Consider the following 22282-nt stretch of genomic DNA (forward strand, 5'->3'; position numbering starts at 1 on the left):
ATGTTCCCTCTGGCTTCTTCCCTCAAAACAGCACTCATCTCTTGATGATATTATAACACATCTTTATTCCCACACTGCACTTCAGCCCCATCAGCCTCAATTGCAACAATAAAAGCATCTCCTCAGAATTGAGAAAGACAGAGAGATGAATAACTCAATAACGGTGAAGACCATCAACATAATCAAAATTCCCTGGAACAGAAGAAAAAGAAGAAAAAAAAGAAGAATCATGGTATTAGTACAATAATGATTTTTCTGATGAAAATGAGGTAGAAATGGCCAGCTCAGAAAAGCTCTCCCACATGTCTCAAGTGGATCCAATGCTTACGAAGTCAATTAGTGGAAGATCATGAGAATATACAGCTACTTAACACAGCACAGGACAGCCCATTATTTTCTTAGAGAAAGTCATACAAAACCATATATTTTATGTATTATAGGCAGGACATGCTCTATTTCATAAATATATACAAATACCAAAATTATATCAAAAAAGTGGTCTGGTAAAGAAGAAAAATTAAGAAATAGGAAAAAAATAGAAGCAAAAGTAGAAAAGGAAAGAAAGTAGAGGGGGGAAAACCCTACAGACCCAGAAAAAAGAGGAACATGTAGAAAAAGGCGTATAGGACGAGGCACAGGCTAATAGTACCATCTTCTGTTCTTTTTATAACTGCCAGAGACCTTTAAAAGGCTTTGTATCTTGGCATCAAAGAGCATGAACAGGATATACACTTTGTTAGGAGCCCCGAGGCTGGACACACAGGTGCTGTGCCAGTGAAAGTTTGTGGGCATCATAGGGTTGACATTCTGTTCTGCAAGTCTGTCTCCATGTTTTGAGTATAGGTTGAAAAACTTATTTTAGAGTCATGTGCTTTTTATTGAATTTAATTATTTTTAATGTTTATTTATATTAGAGAGAGAGAGAGAGAGAGAGGGAGAGAGAGAGTGCATGAGCAGGGGAGGGGCAGAGGGAGACAGAGACAGAATCTGAAGTAGGCTCCAGGCTCTGAGCTGTCAGCCCAAAGCAGGACTTGAACCCATGAGCCATGAGATCATGACCTGAGCCGTAGTCAGATGCTTAACCGACAGAGCCACCCAGGCACCCCTCTTCTTTCTCAGTAGCATCCTGTTGTTTGAATAATCAGTTTCTTTAGCCATTGTCTTGTTGATAGATATTTGAATTGTTTCTAGTTTTTACTATTCGAATAGGTTTTCTAAGAATATGCTTATATATATTGTTGAGACATAAAATAGACCTGAATAATTTTGCTAAAAACTACCAGATAGTTTTCCAATGTGGTTCAGCCATTTTACATTCCCACCAAAAATGTATAACATTTCTATTTGTGTCACATTCCTACCAGCATTTGGTTTTGCCAGTCCTTGTAATTAAAGTTATTCTGGTGTGATACAAATATTGGGATTTGCATTTGCATTCCTCTCGTAACTGATAATGTTGAGCAAATTTTTTCATGCTTACTGGCCATTGGCATGTCTGTCTTTGTGAAGTGCTTGTTCAAGTCCTACTCTTTTTTTTTGTCCTTATATTATTGATATTCAGGAGTGCTTAATATCTTCTGGATATCGGTCTTCAGTCAGAGATATGTATTGAGGAGATTAACTTCCATTCTGTGCCTTGCCTTTTCACTTACTTTTTTTATATTGAGTTATAATTAGTACATATCCCTGTGTAAGTTTAAGGAATACAATATGTTGATTTGATAGACTTAAATATTACAATATGATCACCGCCACATTGGTTAGCCAATACTTCCATCATGTCACCTAATTACTGATTTTTTTTTAATGGTGAGACCATTTAAGATCGAATCTCTTGGCAACATTAAAGTATATAATACAGTATTGTTAACAATAATTGTATTGCTGTGCATTAGACCTCCAGAGCTTATTCATCTTCTAGCTGGAAGTTTGTGCTCTTTGAGAAACATCTGTCCGAATTCTCCACCCCACGGCCCCTGGTAACTACCATTCCACTCTCCATTTTCACAAAGTTGTCCTTTTAAGATTCCACATGTAAGAGATACCATACAGTATCTGTCTTCCTCCATCTAGTCAGATGGAGATTTCACCTAGCATAATGTCTTCAGAATCCCTTCTTGTTGTTACAAGTAGGTGGATTTCCTTCTTTCTCATCACTGAATAATATCCCACTGTTAAGTGTATCACATATACATCTGTTGATGGACGTCTTGCTGGTTTCCATGTTTTGGCTGTTGTAAATAAGCTGCAATGAATGTGAAGTTGCCCATATCTTTTTGAGTTAGTGTTTTCTTTTCCTTCTTATACATACTCAGAAGTGGAATTACTGAATTATATAGTAGTTTTATTTTTAATTTTTTGAGGACCCTCCATATTGTTTTCCATGGTGGCTGCACCAATTTACATTCCCACCACCAGTGCACAAGGGATCCCTTTGCTACACAGCCTCACTGACTCTTGTTATTTCTTGTATTTTTGATAATAGCCTTCTAACCGATATGAGGTAATATTTCATTGTGGTTTTGATTTGCATTTCCCTCATGACTCATGATGTTGAGTATCTTTTCACATACTCATTAGCCATCTGTATATCTTCTTTAGAAAAATGTCTGTTCAGATCCTCTACCCACATTTTAATTTTTTTTTGCTCTTGAGTTGTACAAACTCTTCATATATTTTGCACATCAGTCCCTTATTAGATATATGATTTGTAAATATTTTCTCCTATTCCATAATCTTCACTTTCATTTTATTGATGGTTTCCTTTGCTCTGCAGAAGCTTTTAGTTTGATGTAGCCCCACTTGTTTATTTTGCTTTTGCTGCTTTTGCTTTGGTATCAAATCCAAACCATCATTGCCAAGGCTGATATCAGAAAGTTTACTACCTATGCTTTCTTCTGGGAGCTCTATCGTTTTAGGTCTTAACATTCAAGTCTTTAATCTATTTTGAGTTGATTTTCATGAATGGTGTAAGATAGTGGTCTAGTCACATTTCTTTGTGTGTGGCTGTTTAACTTTCCTGATAACCATTTATTGGAGAGACTGTCCTTTCCCCATTGTATATTCTTGGCTCCTTTGTTGTAAATTAATTGATCATTTATACGCATGTTTATTTCTGGACTTTCTATTCATTGCACTGACCTCTGTGTCTGTTTGTATACCTTACCATTTTTGATAACTATAGCTTTGTAGTACATTTGAAATCAAGAAATGTGATGCCTTCAGCTTTGTTTTTCTTTGTCAAGATTGCTGCTCTGCTATTTGGGGTCTTTTGTGGTTCTTTACAAATTTTAGATTATTTTTTATTTCTGAAAAAAATGCCATTGGCATTTTGATGGGGATTGCATTGAATCTGCAGGTTGCTTTGGGTAGTATGGACATTTAAAAAATATCAACCCTTCCAATCCATGAACAGCGGATATCTTCCCCTTTATTTGTGCCTTCAGTGTCTTTCATCAATGTCTTCAAGATCTTTCAGCTCCTTGATAAAATTTATTCCAGGGTACCCTATCTTTTTTGATGCAATTGCAAATGTGATTTCTTAATTTCCTTCTCATAGATCTTTATTAGTATATAGAAATGCAACTGATTTTTCATACTGATATTGGATCCTGCAATCTTATTGAATTCATTTTATTAGTTCTAATAGTTTTTTGGTAGTCTTTAGGGTCTACGAATAATATGTCATCCGCAAACAGACACTTTTACTTCTTCTCTTCTGATTTGGGTGCTTTCTCTTCTTTTTTCTTCTTTTTTCTTCTTTTCTCTTCCCTCCTCATCCCTCCTTCCCCTCCTCTTCTTTACTTTTCATTTTCCCCCCTTTGTTCCCCACATTTGCTCCAGCTAGAATTTCTTGTACTTTATTGAATAGAAGTGTTAAGAATAGGCATCCTTGTTGTGTTCCTGTGGGCTTGTCATATTTTTTTATGGCCTTTATTATGCTGAGATACATTTCTTATCTCAGTGTGTTGAGAATTTAAATTTAAAATTTTCACGTTGAATTTTGTCAAATTCTTTTTCTCCATCTATTGAGATGGTTATGTGATTTTCATTCTTCATTATATTATTGTGGTATTTCACATTGACTGCTTTGTGTATGTTGAACCTTGCCTCCATGGAATACATACCACTTGATAATAGTGTATGAAACTTTTAATATACTATTGAATTCAGTTTGCTAAGAATGTGTTGAGGAATTTTACGTCTATATTCATCAGGAATATTGGCTGGAAATTTCCTTGTGGTGTACTTGTCTGGTTTAGGTGTGGGTATTCCTGGGCTTATAAAATGAATTTGGACACTTCTACTTTTTTTGCAGAGTTTAAGAAGGATTGGTATTTATTCCTCTTTAAATGTTTGGTAGAATTCACCGGTGAAGACATCTGGTCCTGGATTTTCCTCTTTTGGGAGGTTTTTGATTACTCATTCAATATTCTTCAGGGCTAATTTGCCAGTGCCAATTGTTTTCAGTTTGTACTGGTCTGCTACCTTTATTTCAATTTTACTTTTAAAGAATATTTTCACTGGACATAGTATTCCAGGCATTATTTTATTTCGGCACTTTAAAAATGTCATTCCACTGTTCTCTGGCCTCTATGAGCCCTCCAAGTGAAAAGTCAGTTGGAAGTTTACCTTTATTCCTTTGAATGGGATGTATTCACCTATGACCCACTCCCAGCTTCCTTTTAAGTTTTGCTTTTTATCTCTTTCCCACTCCCCTTGCCAGCAATTTGAGTATCATGTGCTTTACGTAGTTTTCTTTGTGTTTTTCTTTCTTTTTTTTTTTTAATGTTTTGATTCCTGTCTTGTCTTTATCCCTTTTAGAAAATCATTAGCAATTCTCTCTGCAAGTATTGGCTTGCGCTGCATTTTCACTTTCTTATCTTTTGGTTCCTCAGTTATATGTAAGGCACATTTTTCCTGTTCTGGTCTGTATGTCCTTTATGTTCTAATATTTCATATCATTTTCTTCTCTTCAGGCATTAGTCTTTGTATTGATTCTCTTCCTGTGCACTTCTGATGGGTCTGATAGGTTGTTGACCCCATCTGTGAAGTGCTGAGTTTCCTTACCATACTTACCAGTTCCATAAATTCCAATGGATTCTTTCTACTAGTGTCAATTTGCCTGCAATATCCTCCAATTTGTTCTCTTCTTTCTTGAACATAATAGCCATGTTTGTTTTCATGACCCCACCATCCGGGTCACCTCTGAGTGGTTTCTATCACTGATTATTTTGTTTTTGTTTTTGTGTTTGTTTTTCAGATGTTCAGTCCTATCCTCTGGCATAAGTGGTTCTCTCTGTTTTGTTTTGTTTACACTTAAATGTAGTATGCAAAAACTGGTACAAATTCTAAATTATGTGATCTTCCTCTGAAGATGATGTAATTTTCTTCCATAAGACAGATTAGGGGAAGGTTACCTTGATCAGAATAATTCAAGGATGAATTTCAGTTTTGTGAAGTCTGATCTGTTTCCTATGTCCTTAGTTCTAGGGTATAGTCTCTCTTCAGAAGTGAACTTTTGGGGAGGTTACCAGACTGTACCACTGCTGTTGGTGGACTCTGAACTATTTGTGTGTGTCCCTAGCACTGCAGGACTGCTGAGCTCTCTTCTTGGCCTTTTAGCCTCTTAGCTTCTTATCAAGTTGGCTTCTCAGCTTTTCATCCTACACATGTTAGGAGTCAGCAAGTAACTTGTGGAGGAAAATGATGGAGAATTTTGGGTTTACTTCAATGTGTCCAGTTCTTATACAATCCTTGCGCTTCAAATCCTGGCTGCCATGGTACCTTTCATGTGTATTGCCACAGCTGGACATTTTTTGAAATTTTAATAAGCCTTTAATGAAAGTAGTTTTCACTAGAGGGATGCTCTGATATAAATTACTGTCATAACCATAAGAAAAGGTGTGTATATTTTATGAGTATTTTCTGTAAACCAATCATTGGCTATTTTGCTCCTTTCTATTGTATGCATGATTTCTTTTTTACTAATTTCCGCTCTTGTCTTTATATACTAATTCTTTTATTCTTCTTTCTTTGGGCTAACTTTCTGTTCTTTAATCTCTGGGATTAATGTTTGGACCATTGTTTTTCAAAGTTTCATAATGTAGTATCTATATTTCTAAGCTATGATTTGCCTTAAGTCTTGCTCTACCTTCTACCCTCAAGTTTTTGAGCTTTCATTTCAGAACATGTTTGGATTTATGTTACAATTTTTTCTCTGATCTAATTTCTCTGAAGTATGCTTCTTAATATCCAACCACATAAGGGCTTTTGAAATTATTTTTAATCATTGTTTATGGTTGTGACTTCAATCTTTGGTATTAATCTGGAATTGCCATATTTACCAATATATAGTAATTTTTTTTAGTTACTATGTGTTACAAAAATGGGTATTCTGGTGTTCGTGGTGTAGTAGATGAACTATGTCTGTTGGCTCTGGTTTTTTACTTTTGTTGATACCATTAAGTTTTAAGACATATCAAAGTCTAAAGTTCTTCAAACCTTCACCCTCTTCTCAGGGAAGACTCAGGCCTTCAGCAAACACAAATAGCAAAAACACGATCTGCTCCCTTCTCTACTTACATGTTAATTCTGACTGGTATTTTAAGTACTTTATTTTTAATCTCAGTGTGTATTATGATTGCTGTATTACACCAGCATCTTCACTCATATTTGTCCACATGTTTATCACATTCTTTGTTCTTCCTCCCCTTTTGTGTCGAATTGTGCTACCATTTTCTTTGTACTTGGAATTCATTCTTTATTATTCCTGTAATGCCACTCTCCAGAAGGGAAGCTCAATTTTGGTATCTCTGAAGAGACTTCATTTCACTTCATTCTTGTAAGATGTTTTAATGAGCCATGAATGGTAGGCTGTTGGTTAGTATTTTTGTTTGTTTGTTTCAGAATGCTGAAGCTATCGTTCAGTCTTTGGTTTTTATTGTTGCTTTTGAGAAGTTAACTGTTAGTCCAGTGTCTTCTACTTTTTCCTTTTGGTAATTTTCATAGTCTTTAGTTTTGGTTAAGATTACTGAGAATTGATCATGAAAAGAAACCATGATTTGAAAAATAACTCTACTTTGGCTCAGCAAATTGAGAACGTGCACCAAAGCATGATATGCAAGACCAAATCTCAGAGCCTATGTTCAGGGTAAGACCACAGGGAAATGTTTTAATGGTAATTCCAAGTGAATTAATGTTTTCCAAAAATTAGACCACTGACTGTCCCTGCAACAGTTCTCATTTGCAAATCTAACCAGATCCTTTCCAGACTACTGTCACTCTCCCCTAGAATTACCTTGTTATTACTCCAGCTGGTGAAATCCTATACATGCCCTTTTCTGTTTTCCCCAATTGTGTCTGAGACCCTATGCTCTCTTTTGATTAGCAAATTTAATACATTCAGCTTTAAACTGCCATTGATTTTTTTCTGAGAGTCCTTGAAGGTGCCAGACAGTCACAGAGACCCCCAGAGAGGTCTAGGCAGACCCCTCTCCATTTTGGTCCTGGTCCTTTGGCTCATTTAGTGCCTGTCCCACTGAATCTGTTTGAGCAAGCCTGTCCAGGGTTTGCACATCTGCGTTGTTGAGAGGAGTCTGACACTTTTTACTGAATAACATTTATTTGTCCTAGAAATCAAGTCTCCCAGGACTTTTTCATTATCTCTTCACATTTGTTCTTGTTTACTTTTTTTTTTTTTTGGTGGGGGAGGGCATGGGGAGGAAAAAGACAGTCCACCAAAGCTTTGCCACTAACCATCCTGTTTGCCCATCTGTCTTTTATCTATATTTCTCTGTATCTATAAGAATAAATCATGGTCGGGGGCGGGGGGTGGGGCTCCTGGGTGGCTCAGTTGGCTAAGCCTCCGACTTCTGCCCAGGTCATGATCTCACAGTTCCTAAGTTTGAGCCCTGAGTCAGGCTCTGAACTGTCACCACAGCTTTGGATTCTGGAGCCTGCTTTGGATTCTTTGTCTCCCATTCTCTCTGCCCCTCCTCACTCGCACTCTTCTGTGTCTCTCTCTCAAAAATAAATAAACATTAAAAGAAAAGAATAAATCTTAGGAAAGGAATTGTTATAGATTTAAAATTCTGTCTGCCTATTCAGTCACCAGGACTAATGAGTAAAAGGTCTTCTTGACCAGTACCTATTCTAAAACCAACGTTCTTGGATTGCTCAGTAAAATCTTGTAAGAACCTTTTCCAGTCTTATCTATGTGTAGGAAATTGGCAGTAGGAGAGACTCTTCTTCATATCTTCCACCTGTTGGAGGCTGCTGATGTTTTGTATCAGCAGACAGGTAGATTTCCCAACACCCTCGCTATCTCTGATATCTTCTGGTATCCTGATTTCTTCCTGGTAATCATTGACTAAATACTCAGAAATTGATTCTGTGTTATATCTCAGTGAATCGTATGACTTCTTTTCTGATAACTCTGATTATATAATAAATCTGTCATGACCTCTCTACCCTCCCCCTCAACAGATGTGGACTACTTTCCCTTGCCAGCCAGCTAACCATTTTTGTGTGACCTTAGGCAGAGGATTGGTTATTTTGGAAATACCACCAGGAAAAGAGTACACTTGAGTCTTTTTGCATGCGATCTTATGAAAACCACCACCACTGCCACACTTATTACAGAAATCACACTATAGTCCTCTAGAAACTTTACAGAAGCAAATTATCTGAAAGATTAGGCCAGCTAAAGCACAGGTGGCCCTGTGCTCCTCAGAATTAAGAACTAGACTGCTTCCTCTGCTAAAGATGGCCAGAACAAAATTACTTCCCCTTCAAAATGACAGATGCCATTGATGGTGATGGGCTTGTCATCTTGGCTGTTTTATCTCCTCTGTGCTAGTTCAAGGTTCTAGATTATTGGTAGACAACCCTACGTACATGGTACTACTATGGCAGCCTTCCTTGAAAATTAGTATTGTCATATTCTTTCATTCACTCACTGACAATAAGGGACAAACTCCTAAAACTGATCCAAGAGGAAATAGAAAATCTAAATATATTGATGACAATAATTTAAAAAACTTCCCAGAAAGAAAAGCCCAGATCCAGGAAACTTCGCCAGCGAGTCTTCCAAATGTTTACAGAAAATTTGATATCATTTCCCACACAATTTACCAAAACATATAAGAGGAAGGAATATTTTTCAACTAATTCTATAATGCCAATATTAGCCAGACACACAAAAAACAAAGACATCACAAGGAAAGATGACTATAGGCCAAGATCCCTTATAAATACAGATGCAAAAATCTTTAACAAGGCACTAGAAAACTGAATCTGATAACATTTATTAAGGATTATACACCATGACTGAGTGGGATTTATCCCAGGAACGTAAGGTTTATTTAAGACAAAAAAGTCAATCAGTGCAATACAGCATAATAGAATAAAGGACAAAAACCACATGATTGTCTTAACAGATCAAGAAAAAGCATTTCACTAAATTCAACACACAACAAACTGGGAAGAGAAAAAACTTATTCCATCTGATCAAGTCCATATTAGAACCCCTTGGCCAACATCAGACCTAATGATGAAAAGCTGCATGTTTTCCTTCTAAGCACAGGAAAAAGATGTGGAAGGAGGTCTACTCTTGCAACATCCACATTTTAATTTTTTTTAATGTTTTTATTTTATTTTTCAGAGAGAGAGAGAGTGAGCAGGGGAGGGGCAGAGAGAGAGGGAGATGAATCTGAAAGAGGCTTCAGGCTCTGTGCTGTCAGCACAGAGTCCGACACGGGGCTTGAACTCATGAGCTGTGAGATCATGACCTGAGCCAAAATTAGATGCTTAACTGACTGAGCCACCCACACACCGGACCACATTTTACTGCTGTAAGGACTCCCTTTTCTTTAGGTGATTACTTTCCAGCTTTCTCTGCAAATTTTGATGGGCCTTCTTGACTGTTTTCTCTCTCCCTGTAGATTTACATATTTTACATTCCCCTAAACTAATATTAGTGGTGTTTTTGGAAAGATCAGAAATAAATGCCTGTTTTCAAGATATACCGTGTTTTGTCAGAAGTCCAGTCTAAATACTAAAGCCAACACCAAACCCATAAAAACATTCCACTCATGATTCTAATATACATCTAGGGCTATGAATTGCTATCATTCTGCTCTTTTCTTCTCACAACATTCTATCTTTAATATTATACTCATTGATACATGTTTTACCTTCTCTACTAATCTGTAAAATCTTAAAGGTGGGGGTAGGAATGTGTTTATTTTTCTATCCCACTATGCCTGGTATAACCTATAAGATACTATTATTTCTGTAAATGTTTGTAAGTAAAAGAAAATACATGTGTCTACAATGTTTAGATTTTGCTGATTGGGTGCTAATAAATATTTTCCCCCCATTATCCTTTGCTGTAAAAATGCAGCATACTTACAATGAATAGGGTAGTAATGGCCTGACACTGACTATTTGTGTTAACATAGCCACAAAAGTAGTTTTGATCTAAAGAGAGGCCGAAGGCGATGAGAATGATTCCAGCTGTTGATGCCAAGGCACTAAGAGCATTCATTACACGGGTCATCTTCACCTGAAAGAGATGAAGAACATAGAGAAAGCAGTGGTGGGGAGACTGAGGAGAGGGTTTTAGTCACAGCATCGTAATGCCACTAAGGAGTTGTGTGATCATATGTGAGACACTTCATCACTTTGGGCTTCAGGCTTTCAGCCATAAAATAATGGGATCCTCTGTGATCTTCACCCAATTCCCATTTAGTTGGGGAAAGGGATACACACTAGACAAAAGAGGTACTTAGGCATTGTCTCATTGCATTGGATTTGGTGCCCTGGTTAAAGTCATGACATTTCATTTCATGACTCTAACAATGCATTGTATTTCTTTGCAATTTTTAGTTCTTCCTAAAACTTCAAACCTACAGGGGACATCCTGGGCTGGAAATAATTTATTGCCTTGTTAATTAATGTCTCACATTTTTGATTCCTTGAGAAAAGTAAAAATATTCTACTCCTAATTTATCTGTAAGTTAAAATCTTGCACTCATTAACACTGTATTATTTATTTTGAACTTCTGCTTATAAGGTTTAATTAGGTTGTCTTCACGGTATGCCTGTCATGTGAATTAAAAAACTTGTGCCTGTTGAAATGTCTGGCAGGACGTGGCACCAAAAATACTTACAAAAAGAATGAATGAGTGTGTCACTAGAATACTGAGACCCACTTTACCATTTGGCTTAGAAACGTGGGCATTTATTCTATGTTTCAGTGTTTTCATAAATAAGAAACTGGATGACCTAGAAAACTTTTCTGGCACTAAGGGCACCTGGGTGGCTTGGTCCGTTAAGCATCCGACTTCAGCTCAGGTAATGATCTCGCAGTTTGTGGGTTCAAGCCCTGCACTGGGCGCTGTGCTGACTGCTCAGAGCCCGGAGCCTGCTTCGGATTCTGTGGCTTCCTCTCTTTCTGTCCTTTCCCCACTTGCACTCTGTGTGTCCCTCTCTCTCTCAAAAATATACATTTAAATTTTTAAAGAAAAGGAAACTCTTCTGGCACTAGTGTTTTATGATTCTATGGACAAAAAAGAAAAAACTGAATGCTGTTGATTGGTATCTGTACATGACAGTTTGTGGAATTATAGTGGTTTAATGATTTTCCAAAATCTTTTTCAAGGCTAGACTTAATTATTTCAATGTTATACATTTTTAGGAAAGGAGGATTCTAACTCACCATTCTTGCTGTGGTTTTTCTTTCCAGTGCAACTAGGAAGGCTCCAGAATTAATGAACTATTAAAAAGAATAAATATCTTAGTGATGGGGTTGTTTAGCTGATGCTTAAAGAGGTCTCAGAGAATAGACCTCTATGTGTTTCTTGTACATGCCTTCCTAATTCATATGATCCTCAAAGCAGCGAGCAGGATGAGATGCCTCAGTTGGTTGTCCACAAAGGATTTGTGGACAAAATAATGAACTAGAAATTAGCGTTAGTCTTAACTATCTACTTGAACATGAGATTTTTTTTTTAAACTTTAGTGGGCTTTAGTTTTCTCATCCATGTTCCTTTTATAGCTGTTGTGGACTCAGCCTTGGTATCCTGACACACTGGTGTCAAATCAGTTCACAGCCAATAACATCATATTCCATCATCCTTTTAAGAAACATCTTCATGCCCATTTGCAAGGACTAAGCATTCTGAAAAAAATCCCCAAGATTTTCATGGAGGGAAGTTATATGTGGTAGCATCATTGCCTAGTAGGAACTCCACATGGGATTATAGCACACACATTTTTAAGTTCCTTGTCCCACTGCCTGGTACTTCTTCAGCCTCATCTCTTACCCTCACACTCTGTGCTGAACTCCTACAGCTCTCAGAATAGAAAGCACTCTCCCATACCTCGAGCCTTTTGGTCATGGTTTGCCCTTGGCATGCAGCAAGATATGCCTACCCATTACACCCAACCACTGTCCATTCTCGTCCTCTGTGCTTGCCCAGCTCCCCATTAACCACTGGTCATTTAAAAGTCTATCAAGCTGCAAGTATCCCTGGGCAGCCTCCCCTCTATTTTGTGGGTGCCCTTCCTCTAGAGGCAGCTTGTGTGTCTGATATCACTTTACACCATATGGCAATGATCTGACTTGAGAGACCTTGAGACCGAGAACTGCTTTTTCTATGAATTCCCACACACTTGTGTCTGGCACTATACTAGGTCCAAAAATAATGTTTTTCTCTTTGCAGCTCAAAGACACATTTGAGAAGCCTTCCCTGTTTCTTTACTTCTCTAAAGAGTCAACTGATCTTTCATCTCGACTTTCGTAAGCACTTTCTACACCTCTGTGGTATCACTAATCACAGTACCCTGAAATGACCTCTTTACATGGTTGCTTTCTTGATAAACTGAGAGTACTCTGAAGGAAGCACCCATGTATTAATTATTTTTGCTTGCTAATCCCTCCCTCCCCACCCCTGCTTCAGGCTAATTGAGATATATTTGGCACAGTGCTATTTAGGATGAACAGCATAATGATTTGAGTTAAATATAGTGTGAAATTATTACAATAAGTTTACTTGACATCAATTATCTCATATGGATACAACACCCCCCAGAAAAAGAAAAGTAAAAGAGGAAAAATAACATTTTTCTCTGTGATGAGAACTCTTAGAGTTGACTTTTTAAAAAAGTTCTGTGCATATCATACAGTAGTGTTAACTGTAGTCATCCTGTCATACATTGATTTATAACTGGAAGTTATGCTTATTTATTTTATAACTGGAAGTTTATGCACTGTGACCACCTCCCTCCATCCCTTCTCTCCTCAGTCTCTGCCCCTGTTAACTTTAAATCTGAGCTCTCTTTCTATGAGTTTTTTAAATTCTAAATATAAGTGACATTGTACAGTATTTGTCTTTTCCTGCTCAACTTATTTCATATAACATAATGCCCTCAAAGTCTAACCATGTTATTGTAAGTGGCAAGATTTTCTTGGTTATTTACGGCTGAATAATACACACACATACACGTATACATATATACTTCTTTATCCATTCATCTGCTGATTGACACGTAAGTTGTTTCCATATCTTGGCTTTTTTGAATAATGCTTCTATGGACATAGAGGTGCAGACATATTTTTAACATAGAGTTTTCATTTCCTTTGGACATATTTCCAGAAGTGGAATTTCTTTATCATATAGTAGTTCTATTTTTACTTTTTTGAGGAAACTTCATACTGTCTTTCATAGTTGGAGTCCCTGTATTATTAACCTTTGGATCCTCCTTCCCTTCCTCTATGTATCTGGCCTATAAAGATGGCAGTTCATGTTGAATGAATGAATGGACAAATAAGGTCAGGACCCAAGGAAATGTTCCCAAGGGAACTTCAAGTACCAATGATAGAACATCAGCAACTCTGTTGAATTAATGAGGAAATAATTTCAACAAAGTTGATTTTTATTTTAACTTTTCAAAGCATATTATACAACTGAATGCAGCTCACTTTGTAATTAAGAACTCCCTAGTATTCCTGTTGGCATGGCCTCAAATTGAACTCAATTGACTATACTCACCAAAACAGAGCTCCAGAATGGATACCCTGAAAGAAATATAAAGGGGAACCTTGGGTATGGGCTTTCAAGGGTGAAAAGGAAAATGACTCCAAAAGAAAAGTTCATCAGTCCAAACAGGATCTGGATAGCCTGTAAATAGAGGAAAAAGTCATGGTAAGAAGAAACCAAAATGGTAGGCTCCGCTTTCAAAAATGTGCACAGTCCTCTTTTGGTTAAAAGGATTTGGCAATTACCTTCCTTGTAAATAAGGGAAGGATAGTAGAAGCCCCTTTATAATGCTCCCAGGTGTTTTCTTGATCCCTTTATCTGATACTTTGGTAATAGGTAGAGCAACCTAAATCAATTTTCTGGAAAATGTAGTCCATGGACTGGCAACATTAGGATCACCTGGGAATTAGAGATGAAAACTCTCCGGCCCTGTATCCTATATCCTACACTTAGTGAATAGAGTCTCCAGGTGAAGCTGAGAAGTCCATGTCAAATTTTCCAAGCGTCAGGGAAATGCAAATCCAAACCACAAAAAGATACGACCTCATGTCTGTTAAAATGGCTGCCATCAAAAAGACAAGATAGCAACTGGTGGTGAGGATGTGGAGCACTGTTGGGAGGGATGTATTACTATGGAACACAGTGTGGAGATTTCCTCCAAAAATTAAAAATAAAGCAAATAATGAAAACAAAGAAAGCTGTGGCTTAACGGTTGCTAGGGAAGATCTATGAGCATGACATAAAGAACGGAAGGTGTACCACGTGTGAGTCCATGTTCTCTGCGCTCTTACTCTCCATCCATCTTCTCGGTCTGAGTAATCTCATTCACTCCCATAGCAACTATGGCCTTTAAGTAGGTAAGTTGTGAATGATATTTTCCTCAAGCCCCAAGTCCCTCTGAGTAAGTTCAACTCAATAGCCACTACCCATTCATCTAAAGTATTAAAATTGATTTCTCCCTGGCTTTCCTGCACCAGTTTCCTTTTTCTCCATTCCAGTGTTGTGTCAGTGCTGAAGTCGGATAGCCAGGCAGAACCAATCTGGTTATTTCTCTCAACATTGTTTGAAACAGCTGCCAAATCTGGTGGTCATCAAATGCAGAGAAATGTTTAAAAAAGTACAGATTTCAACCACCACCACCCTCAAAATCGTTGTTCAGTAGTTCTGGAACAAGGCCCAGGGACATGGTGTATATATATATTTTATAAAGCTCTTTAGGTGCTTGTTTGGTTCCACAGATTGGAAGCTACTTGTCTATATTATAAAATCGAAGTAGGGATGGGATATAAGATTCTTGGCAATTAGGTCTCCAAATTTCCTTCCTGGTTGTTTCCTTTTCTCTCCCACTTAGTCTCTAAAGATGATTTTTCATATTTTAACAAGTTTTGGTAAAATATACATAACAAAATTACCATACTCAACCATTTTATTTAAATTAACAGGCTTTATTTTTAAAAGCAGTTTTAGGTTCACAGCAAAATTGAGTGGAGACCACAGAGTTCTCCTGTATTTTCTGTTGTCTTCCCCCACTGCCTCCCCCACTACTGACATCTCATACCAATGTGGTACATTTATTGTAATTGATGAACCAACACTGCCACATCATTGTCAACCAGAGTCCATAGTTTACATTAGGCTTCACTCTTGGCATTGTACATTCTGTGGGTTTTGACAAATGTGTAATGATGCGTGTCCACCATTTTAGTACTGTGCAGCATAGTTTTCCTGCCCTAAACATACTCTGTCCTCCACATATTCATCCCTGCCTCTCCCCTCTACCCCCTGGCAACCACTGATCTTTTCATCTCCATACTTTGGCTTTTCCAGAATGTCATAGTTGGCATCATATAGTTTGTTGTCTTTGCAGTCTGGCTTCTTTCACTTAACAATGCATATTTTAGGTTCTCCATGTATCTCTTCATGACTTGACGGCTCATTTATTTTGAACATCAAATAACATTCCCTTGTGTGGATGTACTACAGTTTACTTATTCATCCTGATTTTTCTTATTTCTTTTTGTTTATTTGTATTTTAGTCAATCCCCTTAGATCTTTCACATCTGATTTGCTCTTTCCAAGCCCTCCTTTGCCATTCCCAAACTATGCTACCATGAGCTCTTTGTTCAGAATGCTTTCTCTATCTAGAAAACCCTGCTTTCCTCCCCTCCTTCATTTCTACTTATTAAAATTCCATCACTTCTGGGGCGCCTGGGTGGCTCGGTTGGTTAAATGCCTGACTCCAGCTCAGGTTAAGATCTCACAGTTCATGGATGGAGCCTTGCATCGGGCTCTGTGCTGAAAGCTGAGCCTGGAACCTGCTTTGGATTCTGTGTCTCCCTTTCTCTCTGCCCCTCTCTTGTGCTCTCTCTCTCTATAAGATAAGTAAACATTAAAAAAAACTTTAAAAAATTCTGTCACTTCTTCAGGGTTTAGATTAAATGCCAAATATGCCATGATGTTGTCTCATTGCTTTTAGGTAGAAGTATCTCTTCTGTCTCTGGGCTCCCCTGTTCCCTCCTCACCCCATTTATGGCTCATATAAGATGCTACATTGAAATGTGGTTTTTAATATTATCATTTTATTATTTCTAACTTATGTATTTATTCTTCTCAATGAGAGAAAGTAGACTGTGGTTATTTCTGTAATCCTCATAGTGTTTAGCATAATTTTTTTGCACGTAGTTCAGTCCATATTCATTAAAGTAATGTGAACTCTTTATTGGAAGTTTGAGTACCATTATATTTGAATAGATGCAAAAGCAGTTAGACCATTGGCCCTTTCCTGCATGTCAGTGGGCCCTCTTTCTCCTCTTTGTTGGTTTTTTCTTCTGAAAAATAAATCTTTTTTTCCTATTTTCCATTCTTGAAGGCTTGGGATTGAAAAGACAAATATTTTATAAGATACGGTCACCATCACAGCCTAAAACATGCTTAATCACATTGTCTGAAAGGAGGATTGGTGAATAAAAAATAATGTTCAAGATATGGACAGGTCGGTGGAGAGATGAGCATTTATAGTATTAAGGGAATTTTCTGCAAAAGCCCCGCATGTAAAAATACCATATTATGATATCAAAATGAATTCTGAGTTCCGGGAAAACATAAAACTATAGAACTCAGCACATATAGAATCTGATCTATTGACTTCTACTTGATTTCCTCTTCCTTTTTTCTGAACTTGACTAGGAAAAAACTCCTAGTTGGTCGTTTTGGAGATTTTTACTTTCAAGTATGACCTTGAAGAGACCAGAGGATTATTTCCCTCTCCATAGAAATGTGTACATAGTTGGGTTAGGAATGTGATGCATACTTCCTGAATTGAATGGAAATAAAAATTGGAATTAGCTCCTACCTTGAAACATTGCACCACCAGATATTTTTTTCCCCTTTCTTCTTCTCCCAACCCCCATCTTTGTTCAGGCTTCTGAACAAAGTAATAGAACCTGTAACACCCTGCTGCAGTGGTGGATTAAGCCCGTGGCTCACAGACTGGGTGGCTAATAAACAACAGAAATTTATTTCTTATGATCCTGGAGACTGAAAGTTTGACACCAGGGTGCCACACGGCTGGGTTCTGAAGTAGACCCCTTCTGGATTATAGGCTGGCTACTTCTCTTTTATAACTTCACGTGGTGGGAAGAGAGCTAGCTATCTCTCTGGCCTCATATTATGATGGCACTAATTCCATTTATGAGAGTTTACCATAATGAACTAATTACCCCCAAAAGTTCCCAAGCACCATTACATTGGAATTATGGTTCCAACTCTGAATTTTGGGAAACGCAAACATTCAGCCCATAACACACCCTCAGTAGAGTATACATTAGGGCAAATCTTACTTACCCCTAAGATTTTCATTTTTGTGGTAAGTGATTTTGGAAAAGGGCTGCTATATTCACAGACTGTAAGCTCTGGTGACTGAAACTCAGTGATTTCTGGAGGAAAGAGCAGAAACACAGGATTGTGTGAAGTGGTTGAATCCATGATGGTGTGGTTTATATTTTAAAATGAAAAAATGTTCTTTTCTTGTTGGTACTTCAGTCTAGACCATGTTCTTCTCTTGTACCAAGGCTGTCTGGAGCACTGGCATTGTTGTGCTTTGTCTTGGAATTATAGAACCAGAGAGTCATAGAGTCATGGAATCTCAGGACTGGTCAAGATCTCAAGGTTACTGCATAACATCCCCAGGACCTGCCCAGTAATCCTAGCACAGTCAGGAACTCACTGTGACCTTGGACAAGTCATGTCCCCTCTCTTGGTTTCAGTTTCCATATATGCACATTGATCAGGCTGGGCTAGATGATCTGTGAGGACATTTTCCTTCCCAAATAAAGGAGTATTATGGACATTAATTCTAGTTCTCTGTCTTCAGGAGGTAGGGCACCAGAGCTTTCGGCCCTCAGAATTAATTAATAATCCGTCTCTTGAAGTATATAGAGTCTATTTAGGTTGTCACTTTGTTTTTGCCACCTGATTTTATTAGCTTTAGCTGTGAACAAACCCCCTCAACACTGAGTGGTATCGAACAACCACCATTTGATTTTACTTCCAATTCTGTGGGTCATGTGAGTGGTCCTACTGATCTGGTCAAGCTCAGCTCTTATCTGCCAGGTTTTCTCGGCATCTGTGGTCAACCAGTGGGGTGGCGAAAGCTAGAGGATTTAGTGTGGCCTCAGTCACATCGCTGGCAGTTGGCAGACTCTTGGTTCTTCTCTAACTCACAGATGTTTTCCAAACTCCTGCAAAATCATGTGTGCTAATCTCTCATTGACTTAAGCAAACTGCAGAGACAACCTATATTTAAGGGTGAGGAAACAGACTCCATACTTTCTGTACTGCCATAGTGCAAGGACATTGATGAAGGGAGGAGAAAAATTTGTATTCATTTATACACTTTCCCTTGTCATCCTCTGGTGTTTCCTTTTCTTCCCCTTCTTTTTCTTTTTCTTTTCTTTTCTTATTTTTTATAGTTTATTTATTTATTTTGACAGAGGGAGAAAGGGAGAGAACACAAACAGGGGAGGAGCAGAGAGAGAAAAAGAGAGAATTCTAAGCAGGCTCTGCACTGTCAGTACACAGCCTGACTCAGCGTTCGAACTCACAAACTGTGAGATCGTGACCTGAGCTGAAATCGAGTCGATTGCCTAACTGACTGAGTCACCCAGGCGCCCGTGGTGTTTCCTAATAAGATCAGGTCTCCCTAAATTGAAAATCCTGATGTGACAGCCTCTAGCCACTTGGCAGTTAGAACATATTAAAGTACTAACCTCCTTAGTTTTTTTCTGAATTTACTTTCTTGCATTCAGTTTTTCAGAGCATGGTATCCTAAATAGTGATCTTCCTTTATTGATCCTGGGTTAGTGTCCTCTGAGTTAAACTCTATTCCCATATACTTTGTAATATACTGTTTCATCCTCATTACTCACGTTGTAACTTTCCTCTAAACCTTTTCCAGTCTCTGTCACTCTCTTTATCGAAGCATGATGATTAGGATGATGTTGTAATAGCCATAAAATGGTAGAAAGATAACCTGAAGGTTTGATTATGTTTTAATTCATGCAAGCGAAGTCTGGAGATGCAGTTCTGAAAATCTCAATCCTTGGAACATAAAAACTTATAATTAATCCCCAGTCCTCTTATTTACTGCATATGAGGTCTTGGCTAAGTGATATATTAACTTGCAGATTCCTATTAAGTTACCTATTTATTAAAATATTACATCTTTTATCTAAAAATGAGAATAAAAATTGTTACTTTATAGGGCTTTTGTGAGTGAATTATAAAATATCTGGCAGGTAGTGGATGCTAAATAAATTGTAATTATAAAAATAGTAACAATTAGCATTATTTTTTCATTATTGCTACTTTAATCATGGCGGCTAAATGCTTTGTTTGCTTTACGTTTGCATTATTTCCAAAGTTTATTTTAGTTGGTTCTTTATCAGCTAAGTGTTCAATATATTTTTGTGAGCTTAACTATAGGAACTTTAGAAATGTCCAGGAGTTATTTTACCTCATTTCTACATTTCAGGGTGGCCATGAGATGCCATAGCACTCCGGATAATAAAGCATGTAGGCCCTTCAAAACATGGATGAGACAAACGTGTGCCCTGTTTTTCTTTCTTCCCAAATCTTTCAATTTCTTTATTTTCCAGACTGCCAAAACCTACACTTTCCATGAGAAATGCTCTAACTCTAAAGTGGTTTATGGAATAATGTAGCATATCCCTGTGTCCCTCGGTGTTCCCAAATCAAGCTCCATTTGAAGCCTTCTACTGCTGGCTCTTCCAGGGAAGTTGCAATGATCCAAGCAGCCAGCCTTTTCTGGCTTCTCACAGTGACTGTGTCAGGCCTCTCATTCACTCAGCTCCCCTCATTCCCGTGCTAGAAAGTTCCACGAAAAGCCCTCTGTGCTCTTTCTCTTAGCCCTCTCTTCCTGTAGCTGAAGCTCAACTTTGCTTTTAAATTTCTTGTCTTTCTCTCTGTTGCAAATATCTTCCCTTCCCCTTTTCATACTCTGGACAGTAGCAGCCAACTCCTGTGACCAGATGTCACCCACTTAGGTGTTTGTAGATCCTCTAGTTTCCTCTTGCTCTTTAAATTACAGAGACCTTATCCCATGAATGATGATAAAACTCAGTGTCCCACCCAGATATACTTGGAAGGGGTAATTGGATATGAGGGAAGGGAATTATTTAAACCAGGGACTAATGGGGCACATAAAATCACTGCTCAGAACATCATATAAGTAAAAACATAAACTATATCAGAAACTAAAAATAAAGCCCTTGATCAGAAGTAAGAAGGATACTGAAATGTACGTTTTCTTTCTTTTTTTAATTTTTTATTTTTTTTTAGAGAGAGAATGCAAGCAGGAAAGAAAGGCAGAGGGATGCGGGGGGGGGGGGAGAGAGAGAGAGAGAGAGAGAGAAAGAGAGAGAGTCCCAAGCAAACTCCATGCTCAGCATTCAGCTGGATGTGGGGCTCCATCCCATGACCCTGGGATCATGACTTGAGCCCAAAACAAGAGTTAGATGCTCAAAAACAGAGCCACCCGGGTGCCCCTGAAATGTAGGGTTTCTTAAACCAATGATACAGTAAGTATATCTGACAGAGAGGGTCACAGATGGCAAACACTGTGTGTTCCAGCCTTTCAAAGATAAACTTTTCTCATCTTTCCCTCTATCATGTGAGCAGACAACCAAAAATTACTAGATATAAGGAAACGTGAAATATAGAAACTGAAAGAACAAATGTCAGAGACTATTTAAGAGAAGAAAACTTGACACAAAAAAGTCCATTAATATACTCAGAAATGTAGGAAGAAATATTGCATCCATGAAATGGGAAGAGAACACAATAAAGTGGAAACAGAGAACAAATGGATCTCTTGAAAATTAAAATGAGGAATGTCTGGGTGGCTTGGTTGGTTAGGCAACCAACTCTTGGTTTTGGCTCGGGTCATGATCTCACGGGTTCAGGGGATTGAGCCCCATGTTGGGCTCTGCACTGACAGCATAGAGCCTACTTGGGACTCTCTCTCACCTTCTCTCTCTGTTCCTCCTCTACTCTCATGCACTCTCTCATGCTCACTCCCAAAAAATAAATAAACCTTAAAAAAATAAAATAAAACTGATAGCCAAGAAGAAAATCTCAGTAAAAGTGTGGAGATGTTAAGTAGAGAAAATTAACCAGAATGGGGGGGGGGATAAGATCAAGATAATATAAAATAGAGAAAATATAATAGTAATAGTAATAACAAAATGGCTAGTTCAGGACATTTTATAGCAGTTATAGAGAGAGAAAAGAGAAAAAACAGAGAGGAGAAAACCATTTTAAAGTTTACAATTAAATACTCAGAAAAACTGATGAAAATAGACCCACATGAATAAATTTCAGTACGGTTGGTACAAAAAAACATCCTTTAAGATTCTAAGAGGGAAAAAACACTGAGTCACTCCTAAAGGGCAAGAAAGCAGAATGGCTTTGGACTTTTCAACAGCAATACTAGAAATGAGAAGACAGTGAAGCCTTAAATATTCAGAAGAAAAAGCTGTTCTCATCTAGAATTTTATAGCTGAGACAAACCATCAAACTTTTGAAGATATCTAAATTAAAACATTTTCAGACATATACCATTACCAAATGTGATCTTCTGTATGCTTTTTCTCACAGGGCTGCTGGAAACATGGAACGGTGTTCAAACTCCTCAGACATTTAGGAAAATGTAAATTAAA

General features: G+C 37.8%; 1 protein-coding gene across 1 annotated transcript; it reads right to left on the bottom strand.

Annotated features, from left to right (window-relative positions):
* Nucleotides 1-41: 41 nt before the first annotated feature.
* MS4A5 (membrane spanning 4-domains A5) lies at nt 42-18132 on the bottom strand. The gene is made up of 5 exons (XM_029955993.1): nt 17889-18132; nt 14058-14186; nt 11723-11779; nt 10415-10567; nt 42-192 (listed from the first exon to the last, which is right to left on the bottom strand). Exons 1-5 carry the CDS (start codon nt 18027-18029, stop codon nt 97-99), a joined length of 576 nt encoding a protein of 191 aa, XP_029811853.1. The 5' UTR covers nt 18030-18132; the 3' UTR covers nt 42-96.
* Nucleotides 18133-22282: the final 4150 nt, after the last annotated feature.

Source organism: Suricata suricatta, chromosome 11, assembly GCF_006229205.1.
Source record: "Suricata suricatta isolate VVHF042 chromosome 11, meerkat_22Aug2017_6uvM2_HiC, whole genome shotgun sequence".
Classification (NCBI taxonomy): domain Eukaryota; kingdom Metazoa; phylum Chordata; class Mammalia; order Carnivora; family Herpestidae; genus Suricata; species Suricata suricatta.